The 14321-nt window shown below is 57.0% G+C and overlaps 1 protein-coding gene across 1 annotated transcript; it reads right to left on the bottom strand.

Annotated features, from left to right (window-relative positions):
• Positions 1-3963: 3963 nt before the first annotated feature.
• Positions 3964-9161, bottom strand: GPHB5 (glycoprotein hormone subunit beta 5). Its single transcript, XM_078878785.1, has 3 exons — positions 9146-9161; positions 8405-8642; positions 3964-4153 (listed from the first exon to the last, which is right to left on the bottom strand). The coding sequence occupies exons 2-3, from the start codon at positions 8639-8641 to the stop codon at positions 3965-3967; spliced, it is 426 nt and encodes a 141-aa protein (XP_078734911.1). The 5' UTR covers position 8642; positions 9146-9161; the 3' UTR covers position 3964.
• Positions 9162-14321: the final 5160 nt, after the last annotated feature.

Raw genomic sequence — 14321 nt, 5'->3', positions numbered from 1 at the left:
CTACCCTGTGCTACGAACCCATCCACCCGAGTTCGATTCCCGTTCACGGCCAACACCGGTGACAATTATCTGAACCGATCCTGGGCCTCCCCTCGGTCGACTCAGCCTCAAATGACTACCTGGTGCGGTGTGTAAACATCGCCACTAGGGAGACAAAGGCGGCCGGGCGTGGTATTGGCCACCCACCCCCTCGTGTGTTGTGCCGGCCTTCATAGGTGCTCGCTAACAGCACTTGCCCCTACAGTCTGTTAAGACTATGCTGGGGATCTTTGTCCACACACACACTCACACACACACTCACGCACACTCACACACATTCACACACACACTCAACAACAACAACCGCCATTCGCCACGAAGTGGCGGTGACGTTACCACGACGCTTGTGCCAGGCTATGTGCACCTTGAGGCCACGTGAAGTGTCGAACGCCCGCTGGCAAGGAGGTCACGGGGCAGACCCAGGTGCCACGGGTCGACTGAATGAGATGACTGAGATCACTCACACACTCACACACACTCACACACTCACATACACTCACATACACACACACACTCACACACTCACATACACACACACTCACATACACACACACTCACACACACACACACTCTCACACACACACTCACACACACACTCACACACACACACTCTCACACTCACACACCCTCACACTCACTCACACACACACTCACTCACACACTCTCACACACACTCACACACACACTCACACGCACTCACACATACAAACACACTCACACACACACTCACACACACTCTCACACACTTACACACACTCACACACACTCACACACACTCACACACTCTCACACACTTACACACATTCACACACACTCACACACACTCACACACTCACACACACACATACTCACGCACACTCACACGCACTCACACTCACAAACACACTCACTCACACACACACTCATACACACACACACTCTCACACACTCACACACACTCACACACTTACACACACTCACACACACTCACACACACACACTCTCACGCACACTCACTCACACACGCACTCACACTCACACACACTCTCACACACACTCACACACTCACACACACTCACACACACTCACTCACACACACACGCACTCACACTCATACACACTCACATACTCACACACATACTCACACACATACTCACACACACTCACACACACATACTCACACACACACGCACTCACACTCACACGCACGCACTCACACACACATACTCCCACACACATACTCACACACTCACTCACTCACACATACTCACACTCACTCACACACAAAGACAAGCGCCACAGCAGCGCGTCTCCGCCTTTGTCTCCCCGGCGCTCGTTGTGCACCCACCGAACCGCGCGCTCATTTGAGGCCGAGTCGACCTAGACGAGGTTCCGCGGCGCGCTCAGTGACTCCACGCAAAGAACTCCACGTTGGTTCGCGCGCACCACGCGAGGCGATTGTTGCAGCTCGCGGGGGGAGGGGGGGCACGGGAGGACGGCGAGTTGCTCAACGCGCCCTGAAGATCTCAATAAAGAAACCATCGAACCCGTGCCGTCTGTACCCGTGCCGTCTGTACCCGTACCATATATACCCGTGCCGTCTGTACCCGTGCCGTATGTACCCGTGCCGTCTGTACTCGTGCCATCTATACCCGTGCCGAGCCCCGTGCTGTCTGTATCCGTGCCGTCTGTACCCGTGCTGTCTGTACCCGTGCTGTCTGTACCCGTGCCGTCTGTACCCGTGCCATATATACCCGTGCCGAGCCCCGTGCTGTCTGTACCCGTGTCGTCTGTACCCGTGCTGTCTATACCCGTGCTGTCTGTACCCGTGCCATCTATACCCGTGCCGTCTGTACCCGTGCCGTGCTGAGCCCCGTGCTGTCTGTACCCGTGCCGTCTGTACCAGTGCCATCTGTACCCGTGCCATCTGTACCCGTGCCATCTGTACCCGTGCCGAGCCCCGTGCTGTCTGTACCCGTGCCGTCTGTACCTGTGCCATCTGTAGCCGTGCCGTCTGTACCCGTACCATCTATACCCATGCCATCTGTACCCGTGCCATTTGTACCCGTGCCGTGCTGAGCCCCGTGCTGTCTGTTCCCGTGCCGTCTGTACCTGTGCCATCTGTACCCGTGCCATCTGTACCCGTGCCGTCTGTACCCGTGCCGTCTGTACCCGTGCCGAACCCCATGCTGTCTGTACCCGTGACGTTTTTACCCGTGCCATATATACCCGTGCCGAGCCCCGTGTTGTCTGTACCCGTGCCGTCTGTACCCGTGCCGTCTGTACCCGTGCCGTCTGTACCCGTGCCGAGCCCCGTGCTGTCTGTACCCATACTGTCTGTACCCGTGCTGAGTCCCGTGTTGTCTGTACCCGTGCTGAGCCCCGTGCCGTCTGTACCCGTGTCGTCTGTACCCGTGCCATATATACACGTGCCGAGCCCCGTGCTGTCTGTACCCGTGCCGTCTGTACCCGTGCTGTCTGTACCCGTGCCATCTATACCCGTGCCGTCTGTACCCGTGCCGTGCTGAGCCCCGTGCTGTCTGTACCCGTGCCGTCTGTACCCGTGCCATCTGTACCCGTGCCATCTGTACCCGTGCCATCTGTACCCGCGCTGAGCCCCGTGCTGTCTGTACCCGTGCCGTCTGTACCCGCGCCGTCTGTACCCGTGCTGTCTGCACCCGTGCCATCTATTCCCGTGCCGTCTGTACCCGTGCCGTCTGTACCCGTGCCTTCTGTACCCGTGCCATCTGTACCAGTGCCATCTGTACCCGTGCCATCAGTACCCGTGCTGAGCCCCGTTCTGTCTGTACCCGTGCTGTCTGTACCCATGCTGTCTGTACCCGTGCTGAGCCCCGTGCCGTCTGTACCCGTGCCGTCTGTACCCGTGCCATCTGTACCCGTGCTGAGGCCCGTGCCGTCTGTACCCGTGCCGTCTGTACCCGTGCTGAGCCCCGTGCCGTCTGTACCCGTGCCAGCGCGTAATGGTGACTCGTGGACTGCTCGAGCCTGAGTTGCATTGTGTGTGTGTAGTGTGGTGTATGTAGTGTGTGTGTGGTGTGTGGTAAGGTTGTGCACATTGCTGAGTAAAAATGGCGATTGATTCATTTGGTGAGAATGATTGGCCTGACGCCTGCTGCTGTATATTTGGGGTTTACGTGTCTCTCTCCCCGTGGTCGCGTGGATTTTTCTCCGGCTCCTCCGGTTATTTTTTTTTGCCCGACACGTTGAGAATCACGCGTTTAGAGTTTTTGTCATTTTTTTATTTCCACCCGACGACGACGGCGACGACGACAAGCGACCTCGTTGAGCTCTCATTTGTGAAAGCCAGGTCGCGTCTGAAGAAGAGCTCCTACGTAGCTCAGTGAAAAGTGATGAGTCGTGACGAGCGATTAGTGAGTGGTGGTGATGGTGGTGGTGATGATGGTGGTGCTGGTGGTGATATCATAAAGTGGGTAAGAGGAGGCAGGGCTCACGAGCGAACGCCACCGCTCCATCAGGATGCGGATGGCTGGCTGGGTGTGGGGGGGGTGTGTGTGGGGGGGTGTGTGTGGGGGTGTGTGGGGGGTGTGTAGGGGGTGTGTGTGGGTCCACCGCCTTCGCTGTGGCACAGCCAAAGCCGCAGCCACGAGTCCACAGGCGCAGCGGCGGCTGAGCGGAGCGGGCCCCCCCCCCCCGCCTCTGCTCCCCTTGACCAGCAACATCCGCGGCGTTGGGGACTTGTGGAGAGTTTATCCCCCAAGCCCCCCTCCCCCCTCTGCTTTTGGCGAGGTTCGGGCGGCTCACTCAGCGGAGCTGGCGAGGATTTCTCGCGCGCCGGGTTCGAGGAGGTGGTGGCGGTGGTGGTGGCCCCTTTGAAGAGGTGACGCGAAATCCGCCGTGGCAGCAGCGGTGGTTGGCGGGGGGGGGGCTCCTCCGTGCTACGGCTGGGATCGGGGGGGGGGGGGCTTCAGAAGGTCTCGCAGGCGGTGTGCGCCGCGGAGCACGGCTGGCACTCGCAGCTGACGGCCACGGGGAACGTGAAGTGCGGGTCCACGTTGGCGCGGCACATTGGCAGGCGCACGGTGCGCGGCCGCGTCTCGTTGTAGGTGCACACGCGGTGGTGAGCCTCCACGAAGGGCGGCTCCAGCGTGGGCTTCTGTGGCCACGGGGGGACACGCGGGGGACACGTGGGGGACACGTGGGGGGACACGGGGGGACACGTGGGGGACACGTGGGGGGACACGTGGGGGGACACACGGGGACACGTGGGGGACACACGAGACACACGTGATACACTTGAAGACCCCTGTGAGGATTGCCTTGACAGACTGTTGGAGCAGCAAAGTGCTGTGAGTAGCGACGTCTTATTCTGGGCTGCGGATGACTTAAAAAAATCAACAGGCAGCCATGCATCCGTCGGAGGGGTCGATAAAATGAGTTCCGCTTCGTGAAAAAGTCGACATCGGTTCCCTTTATGGACGGACTCGCCCCCACCGTCTTAGGAACGTGAAATCGTCACCACTGGGTGAGGAGTGTAGGTATCAGGTGAACACCGCCTCAACGTCAAGCAAAGATCGACAATCTCGTACAGGACCCTGCCGTGGAAACGCCCCGGTCCAGACCTTCCACGCCGTGGCCACGTGACCGAATCGGGGACCGAATGGCGCCATCGGAGATTCGGCGGCCCTGCGATTGGCGCGGCCACGAACCGTCGATACTCTTAGGTTTTTTCGGTAAAGTCACGTAGGTAAAAATAAATTATAGAAATAAAATAATAAATATATTTTTCCCTATAATAAATATTCTATTTCTATTATTATTTATATTATTATTTTTAGTACTTTTATTACTTATTTTTATTTTTTACCTACGTGACCTAAGAGTATGTATGAATCCTTGCAGTCACGAAAGCTTCAAATCTAGAACGAACCGTCGACCCACACCGTCAACAACGCCGCCGCCGCCGCTACCTTTACTCCTCTAAAGGAGCAGGAACAGACGAGATCCACTCTGCGTCTTAAATGTGCTGACAGTAATCCATACGAAAGAGGAGGAGGGGGAGGAGGGGGTTGGTGGAGCAGGAGGAATAAGCGAGTCGGGCACGGCCACGCTATTTTTAACTATTTACAAACTATTTTTTGTATTTTACCAGGTGAGGCCCACTGAGCTACGTAGCGCTACAACAGAAGCGACCTGGACATCGCAAACGATGGCCAAACCACGTGGGTCATCGTCGTGCGGGAATGTGTAGCAGCAAAAACACGCGACACTCGTGATGCTAAAAGTGGAAGGAAAAACCGGAGGGCCCGGAGAAAAATCCGCGTGACCACCACTGGGAGAGAGAGACGCATACTTCAAATATACAGCAGCAGGCATCGTCAGGGTCGGGATCTAACCCCCGACTTCCTGTACACCAGGCGAGGTAGTTAACATATCATCACTGGGAGAGAGAGACGCATACTTCAAATATACAGCAGCAGGCATCGTCAGGGTCGGGATCTAACCCCCGACTTCCTGTACACCAGGCGAGGTAGTTAACATATCATCACTGGGAGAGAGAGTCGCAGACTTCAAATATACAGCAGCAGACATCGTTAGGGTCGGGATCGAACACACGACCTCCTGTGTACCAGGCGAGGTAGTTAACATCTAATATTCACCGTTGCGCTGCAGGGTAGCCATCACCACGCCCCTGGCCGTTTTTGTCTCCCCAGTGGCAATGTTTACACGTCGCACCAGGTACTCATTTGAGGCTGAGTCGACCGAGGGGGGGAGGCCCAGGACCGGTTCATAAATAGGCAACTGCTTGATAAGAGATTTTCCCCTTTTTTCTGGTAACAAAACAGGTGTGTTTAAGATGTTAGAACACCAAACTGAAACCATTTTACAAGGAATCGTGTCTGCATTAGCCACAATACAGCTGCCTAGTCTCCAAAGAAAGCTGTCTCTGGTGTGGACCAATCGGTTTCAAAGACAATGCATTTATTATCAGAGTATGTTTTTTGCTTGCATTCTGACCACAAGCATTGTGGTTAATGCAGACATGATTCCTCGAAAAATATTTCCGTTTGGTATTTTAACATCTTAAACGGCTGTTTTGTTGCCAGAAAAAAGGGGGAAACCTATTCTCATATTTCGGCGCTGGCAAAGGAAGAGGTGAAGCGACTGCTTCTTCATCCTGAGCGGAAATCAAAATCGGATTGCCAAGTTCGAAGCGCAGCACGCTAACCACTGCACCACCGCTCCGCCACGCCTAGACACAGACAGGCCGCACCACACACGGTGACACAACAACAACAACAGCCGACGACATTCGCCACTAAGTGGCGGTGACGTCACCAACGCGCTTGTGCCAGGCCAGTTGCACTTTAAGGCCACGTGAAGTGTCGAAGGCTCGCTGCTGGACAGGAGATCACGAAACAGGCCCAGGTGTTTTTGGTTGACTGACTCAGATGGCTGACAGAGGCACCACCTGTGCTCGCTACTGCGCCAGCCAAACTTGCTACGCTTTAGCCGCTCGGCGCTCCGCTCGTTGTTGTGAGCGTCGCTCCTCGGCCCTCCGTTGTTGCTGGAGGGCCTCTGCCTCCAACTGCCCAGTAGCGTCCTTCACGAGCCTCCTCCTCCACAGAGGCCGATCTTGACACCGCTGGTATCGGTCGTAGGAAAGTCTACTCAGCTCCACATCCTCCTGTACCGCATCAGCTCCATCTCTTTTCTAGCCCGTTCCGTGCCCGTTCAGCACCCTCTATGCGGCCAAACAGAAGCTGTTTGGGCATGCGGTGGCTGGGCATGCGGGCTACGTGACCCAGCCAACGCAGCCTTGCCTGCCAGAGGAGCTCACTGATGGGACTGTGTCCCGATCTTGCAAGCAGCTGCACACACAATCCATCCTGGTTAAACCCAGGATATGATTGAAGGCAGGCGAACCTTTCCAACCGGAGCAGATGTTCCATTAGAGGGATCCACGTTTCGCAAGCACAGAGAAGGGAGGGCATGACTGTGGAAGAGAAGACCCGAAGCTTCGTGCCGAGCGACATAACCAGGTAGCTTGCACACAGCAGCGTTACGCAACCGATGAAAAGATAATGCCGCCCGACTGATTCGGAGTGAGACGTCTGGCTGTCAAACATGAGCTGGTCACGAACACACTGCCCAGGGACAAAAAACTTCTCCACTCTTTCCACAACTGCCCCATCACTCATAGGGAGCTGAGCGGTGGAGTATTTGATGACACAAAACACCCCGGCAGGTGCTTTGTTTTTCATGGCGCTGGTGGTTTTGTGTGTTATGGGCGAGCCAACAAAGACAAAGATCCCCCGTGTAGCCTTAACAGACTGTTGGGACAAGTGTTGTTAGCGAGCAGCACCTATGAAGTGCGGAACGGCACACGAGGGGGTGGGTGACCAGCACCACACCCGGCCGCCTTTGTCTCCCCAGTGGCGCAGCGTGATGATTCTACAGGTGAGCGTGGTGAGTGTAGCAGGGGTGGTGAACCTCTACAGGTGAGCGCGGTGAGTGTAGCCAGGGGAGATGCACCTCTACAGGTGAGTGTGGTGAGTGTAGCCAGGGGTGATGGACCTCTACAGGTGAGCGTGGTGAGTGTAGCCAGGGGGAGATGAACCTCTACAGGTGAGCGTGGTGAGTGTAGCCAGGGGGAGATGAACCTCTACAGGTGAGCGCGGTGAGTGTAGCAGGGGAGATGAACCTCTACAGGTGAGCGCGGTGAGTGTAGCAGGGGAGATGAACCTCTACAGGTGAGCGCGGTGAGTGTAGCAGGGGAGATGAACCTCTACAGGTGAGCGTGGTGAGTATAGCCAGGGGGAAATGAACCTCTACAGGTGAGCGTGGTGAGTGTAGCCAGGGGGAGATGAACCTCTACAGGTGAGCTTGGTGAGTGTAGCCAGGGGGAGATGAACCTCTACAGGTGAGCGCGGTGAGTGTAGCAGGGGAGATGAACCTCTACAGGTGAGCGCGGTGAGTGTAGCAGGGGAGATGAACCTCTACAGGTGAGCGTGGTGAGTGTAGCCAGGGGAGATGAACCTCTACAGGTGAGCGTGGTGAGTGTAGCCAGGGGGAGATGAACCTCTACAGGTGAGCGTGGTGAGTGTAGCAGGGGAGATGAACCTCTACAGGTGAGCGTGGTGAGTGTAGTCAGGGGTGATGCACCTCTACAGGTGAGCGTGGTGAGTGTAGCCAGAGGTGATTAACCTGGTGCACTGCGTGAGTGGCGGTGATTGTTGGCGCTTAACGTGCGCACTGAGTTCTAAGTGTCTGATGGTGCTGGGGTAGGGGGCGAAGCGGTGAGTGAATTTGGTGGGGGGCGGTGGGGGGGCATTGGTGGGGGGCGGTGAGGGGGCAGTGGGGGGGGGCAGTGGGGGAGGGGCGGTGGGGGGGGGGGTCCCTTTACCTCCCAGGTCTCACAGCGGCCCCAGCACGCGTCCGTGGTGATGCGCACGCCCCGGCAGCCGGGCTTCCTCGCCACGAAGCTGAACTCGCGCACCGCGCAGCCCACGAAGCCGCGGAGCTCGAGGGCGGCGCAGAGCGGCGGCGGCACGAGCAGCAGGGGCAGCAGCAGGGGCAGCAGCAGGGGCAGCAGGAGGCGCCGCGAGGCGACGAGGAGCAGCAGCAGCGCCACGGAGGACATCCTGCAACCCGCCACGGGCCCGCAACTCCGCCCCGTTAGCATCGCCCGCAGCGGCACGGCGCACATTGTGACCTCATCGTCGTCGTGATCATCACGCCCACCAGCAGCATTGTCATTGTCATTAACAACAACAACATCACCATCATCACCACCACCATCATCATCATCACCATCACGCCCACCACCATCATCGTCATTAACAACAACAACATCATCACCACCACCACCATCGTCATCATCACCATCACGTCCACCACCATCATCGTCATTAACAACAACATCACCACCATCATCACCACCAGCATTGTCATCGTCATTAACAACAACATCAACAACATTATCATCATGAGCACCACCGACATCGTCATTAACAACATCAACATCGTCGTCGTCACCATCGATGACGATGGGAGCTGTCACGCGCGTGGGGGTCCCGGAGACGGAGAGACGCGAGGCAGAGACACGCGGACCACACGGAGACAAAACAGACGCGGCCACTCACACCTCACGCTCCCACGTGGCTCCGCGTGTCGGTGTCTCCTCCGTGTGTCGGTGTCTTCTCCTTATCCCCTCCGCGTGTCGATGTCTCATCCGTGTGTCGATGCTTCTCCGTGTGTTCGTGTCTCCTCCGTGTGCCCTCCGTGTGTCGGTGTCTCATCCGCGCGTCGATGTTTCTCCCTATCCCCTCCGTGTGTCGGTGTCTCCTCCGTGTGCCCTCCGTGTGTGCACCACGCGCGGCTCCCGCCACGGCCTCTGTGCAGCAGCAGCAGCAGCGGCGCCGCTCCGCGCCCTCATCCCGCGATGACGACGGCGATGACGAGCGAGAGACTCGCGAGGAACGCGCGACTCTGCGTGTGGGTGTCTGTGGAGCGCAGTAGCGGTGAGCGAGGCTGAGTGTGGGTGTCTGTGGGTGTCTGTGGAGCGCAGTAGCGGTGAGCCAGGCTGCGTGTGGGTGTCTGTGAGTGTCTGTGCAGCGCAGTAGCGGTGAGCAAGGCTGAGTGTGGGTGTCTGTGGAGCGCAATAGCGGTGAGCGAGGCTGAGTGTGGGTGTCTGTGGAGCGCAGTAGCGGTGAGCAAGGCTGAGTGTGGGTGTCTGTGGAGCGCAATAGCGGTGAGCAAGGCTGAGTGTGGGTGTCTGTGGAGCGCAATAGCGGTGAGCAAGGCTGAGTGTGGGTGTCTGTGGAGCGCAGTAGCGGTGAGCGAGGCTGCGTGTGGGTGTCTGTGGGTGTCTGTGGAGCGCAGTAGCGGTGAGCAAGGCTGAGTGTGGGTGTCTGTGGGTGTCTGTGGAGCGCAGTTGCGGTGAGCGAGGCTGCGTGTGGGTGTCTGTGGGTGTCTGTGGAGCGCAGTAGCGGTGAGCGAGGCTGAGTGTGGGTGTCTGTGGGTGTCTGTGGAGCGCAGTGGCGGTGAGTGAGGCTGAGTGTGGGTGTCTGTGGGTGTCTGTGGAGCGCAGTAGCGGTGAGCGAGGCTGCGTGTGGGTGTCTGTGGAGCGCAGTAGCGGTGAGCGAGGCTGCGTGTGAGTGTCTGTGGGTTTCTGTGGAGCGCAGTAGCGGTGAGCGAGGCTGCGTGTGAGTGTCTGTGGGTGTCTGTGGAGCGCAGTAGCGGTGAGCGAGGCTGAGTGTGGGTGTCTGTGGGTGTCTGTGGAGCGCAGTGGCGGTGAGTGAGGCTGAGTGTGGGTGTCTGTGGGTGTCTGTGGAGCGCAGTAGCGGTGAGCGAGGCTGCGTGTGGGTGTCTGTGGAGCGCAGTAGCGGTGAGCGAGGCTGAGTGTGGGTGTCTGTGGGTGTCTGTGGAGCGCAGTAGCGGTGAGCCAGGCTGCGTGTGGGTGTCTGTGGGTGTCTGTGGAGCGCAGTAGCGGTGAGCCAGGCTGCGTGTGGGTGTCTGTGGGTGTCTGTGGAGCGCAGTAGCGGTGAGCGAGGCTGAGTGTGGGTGTCTGTGGGTGTCTGTGGAGCGCAGTGGCGGTGAGTGAGGCTGCGTGTGGGTGTCTGTGGGTGTCTGTGGAGCGCAGTAGCGGTGAGCAAGGCTGAGTGTGGGTGTCTGTGGAGCGCAGTAGCGGTGAGCGAAGCTGCGTGTGGGTGTCTGTGGGTGTCTGTGGAGCGCAGTAGCGGTGAGCGAGGCTGAGTGTGGGTGTCTGTGGGTGTCTGTGGAGCGCAGTAGCGGTGAGCGAGGCTGAGTGTGGGTGTCTGTGGGTGTCTGTGGAGCGCAGTAGCGGTGAGCGAGGCTGCGTGTGGGTGTCTGTGGGTGTCTGTGGAGCGCAGTGGCGGTGAGCGCCGCGCTACGATCCCAGCGTCAACACCGGCAACGATCGACCTGAACCGGTCATGGACCTCCCCTAGGTCGACTCGGCCTCAAATGAGTACCTGGTGCGGTGCGTAAAAACATCGCCACTGGGGAGACAAAGGCGGCCGGGCGTGGTGCTGCCCACGCACCCCCTCGCGCGCCGCGTCGGCCTTCAGAGGTGCTTCTCGCTAACAGCACTTGCCCCGGCAGTCTGTTCCGGGCTACGCGGAGCACCTTTGCCTTTGTGTGGGACACCAACAGAGTCGCCCCCCGCTCCCTCGCCCCCACGGGGAGGGGGAGGGAGGGGGAGCGAGGAGGAGGGAGGGGGGGGCGAGGGGGGTGATGGGGGGGGCGAGGGGGAGGGAGGGGGGGGGCGAGGGGGGAGGGGGGGGGCGAGGGGGGTGATGGGGGGGGGTGAGGGAGGGGCGAGGGGCGAGGGGGAGGAAGGGGGGGCGAGGGGGAGGGAGGGGGGGCGAGGGGGGGGCGAGGGGGGTGATGGGGGGGCGAGGGGGAGGGAGGGGGGGGCGAGGGGGGTGAGGGGGGGGGGCGAGGGGGAGGGAGGGGGGGCGAGGGGGGTGAGGGGGGGGCGAGGGGGGTGAGGGAGGGGGTGAGGGTCACGGCAAGGGGAGCGCGGTGTCCCATGGGAGGTCTGCTGCGAAGCGCCCCACGGATAGAAAAAGAATCCACGCCGCGTGGCGGTAACCCGCTGGGGGTGGTGAGGGGGACGTGGGGGGGGGTGTTGAACGCAGTGGCACTACGACTTGGGGGCCATCCATAAATGACGTCACGCGATTTTGGACGATTTTGACCCCCCCCCCTCCCCCCATCGTCACACGGCGTCACAAAAAGTCAGACCCCCCCTCAAATATGACGTCACACAGCTCTTCCCCCCCGCCCCCCCAAAAAAAACATGCTTCAAATCTCTTTGTAGTGCGTATTGAATGTGGCGCTGCACTCTGATGTTTGTGGGAGATAACATTTATTAAAAAGTCTATTTAATTAAGTAGAACGTGTTTATATTTCTTTAAAGTTGCGCATTTTGATGTGATGTCACATTTCTCACCCCCCCTCCACTCGTCACACATCGTCACAGATGTGTGACCCCCCCCCCCCTAGATGCGTGACGTCATTTATGGACGGCCCCTTGGTCGTCTTGTTCTTGACCACCACCTTAGGTGGGGGCGAGCGTTACACGGACGGATTTGTTGTTGTTGTTTTGAGAATGCTTAGGCGTGCGAGGCTACATTCAAGGTTAAGAGCCGCTGCTTTACCACGTGGTAGTAGCAGGAGGGTGGGGTTCGATCTCGTAAATTTGAAATGTTGTCGTTAAACCTGCCAACAACCCGACACCACCAATTAGTGAGTTTAATTCACGTTAACAACACACAGTGAGGGAAAAAAGTATTTGATCCCCTGCTGATTTTGTACGTTTGCCCACTGACAAAGAAATGATCAGTCTATAATTTTAATGGTAGGTTTATTTGAACAGTGAGAGACAGAATAACAACAAAATCCAGAAAAACGTATGTCATAAATGTTATAAATTGATTTGCATTATAATGAGTGAAATGAGTCTCACATCTAGAGTCTCACATCCAGAGTCTCACATCCAGAGTCTCACATCCAGAGTCTCACACCCAGAGTCTCACATCCAGAGTCTCACATCCAGAGTCTCACATTCAGAGTCTCACATCCAGAGTCTCTCATCCAGAGTCTCACATCCAGAGCCTCTCATCCAGAGTCTCTCATCCAGAGTCTCACATCCAAAGTCTCACATTCAGAGTCTCACATCCAGAGTCTCACATCCAGAGTCTTTCATCCAGAGTCTCTCATCCAGAGTCTCACATCCAGAGTCTCTCATCCAGAGTCTCACATCCAGAGTCTCACATCCAGAGTCTCACATTCAGAGTCTCACATCCAGAGTCTCACATCCAGAGTCTCTCATCCAGAGTCTCTCATCCAGAGTCTCACATCCAGAGTCTCACATCCAGAGTCTCTCATCCAGAGCCTCACATCCATAGACTCACACCCAGAGTCTCTCATCCAGAGTCTCACATCCAAAGTCTCTCATCCAGAGACTCACATCCAGAGTCTCACATCCAGAGTCTCACATCCAGAGTCTCTCATCCAGAGTCTCTCATCCAGAGTCTCACATCCAGAGTCTCTCATTCAGAGTCTCTCATCCAGAGCCTCACATCCAGAGTCTCACATCCAGAGTCTCACATCCAGAGTCTCACATCCAGAGCCTCACATCCAGCGTCTCACATCCAGAGTCTCACATCCAGAGACTCACATCCAGAGTCTCACATCCAGAGTCTCACATCCAGAGTCTCTCATCCAGAGTCTCACATCCAGAGTCTCACATCCAGAGTCTCTCATCCAGAGTCTCACATCCAGAGTCTCTCATCCAGAGTCTCACATCCAGAGCCTCTCATCCAGAGTCTCACATCCAGAGTCTCTCATCCAGAGTCTCACATCCAGAGTCTCTCATCCAGAGTCTCTCATCCAGAGTCTCACATCCAGAGTCTCACATCCAGAGTCTCTCATCCAGAGTCTCACATCCAGAGCCTCTCATCCAGAGTCTCTCATCCAGAGTCTCTCATCCAGAGTCTCACATCCAGAGTCTCACATCCAGAGTCTTTCATCCAGAGACTCTCATCCAGAGTCTCACATCCAGAGTCTCACATCCAGAGTCTCACATCCAGAGTCTCACATCCAGAGTCTCACATCCAGAGTCTCTCATCCAGAGTCTCTCATCCAGAGTCTCACATCCAGAGTCTCACATCCAGAGTCTCTCATCCAGAGCCTCACATCCATAGACTCACACCCAGAGTCTCTCATCCAGAGTCTCACATCCAAAGTCTCTCATCCAGAGACTCACATCCAGAGTCTCACATCCAGAGTCTCACATCCAGAGTCTCTCATCCAGAGTTTCTCATCCAGAGTCTCACATCCAGAGTCTCTCATTCAGAGTCTCTCATCCAGAGCCTCACATCCAGAGTCTCACATCCAGAGTCTCACATCCAGAGTCTCACATCCAGAGCCTCACATCCAGCGTCTCACATCCAGAGTCTCACATCCAGAGACTCACATCCAGAGTCTCACATCCAGAGTCTCACATCCAGAGTCTCTCATCCAGAGTCTCACATCCAGAGTCTCACATCCAGAGTCTCTCATCCAGAGTCTCACATCCAGAGTCTCTCATCCAGAGTCTCACATCCAGAGCCTCTCATCCAGAGTCTCACATCCAGAGTCTCTCATCCAGAGTCTCACATCCAGAGTCTCTCATCCAGAGTCTCACATCCAGAGTCTCACATCCAGAGTCTCACATCCAGAGTCTCTCATCCAGAGTCTCACATCCAGAGTCTCTCATCCAGAGTCTCACATCCAGAGTCTCACATCCAGAG

Source organism: Lampetra fluviatilis, chromosome 52 (genome assembly GCF_964198595.1).
Source record: "Lampetra fluviatilis chromosome 52, kcLamFluv1.1, whole genome shotgun sequence".
Taxonomy (NCBI): Eukaryota; Metazoa; Chordata; class Hyperoartia; order Petromyzontiformes; family Petromyzontidae; genus Lampetra; species Lampetra fluviatilis.
Note: the sequence above shows the minus strand (reverse complement) of the source record. Positions and strands in the feature narration are given on the sequence as shown.

What these genes read in the sequence shown, in the direction of transcription:
- GPHB5 (XM_078878785.1), bottom strand. Translation starts at nt 8,641, where the DNA reads ATGTCCTCCGTGGCGCTGCTGCTGCTCCTCGTCGCCTCGCGGCGCCTC. An exon ending in GCCGCTGTGAGACCTGGGAG is followed by an intron (nt 4,154 to 8,404) that starts GTAAAGGGACCC and finishes CCGTGGCCACAG; the next exon opens with AAGCCCACGCTGGAGCCGCC.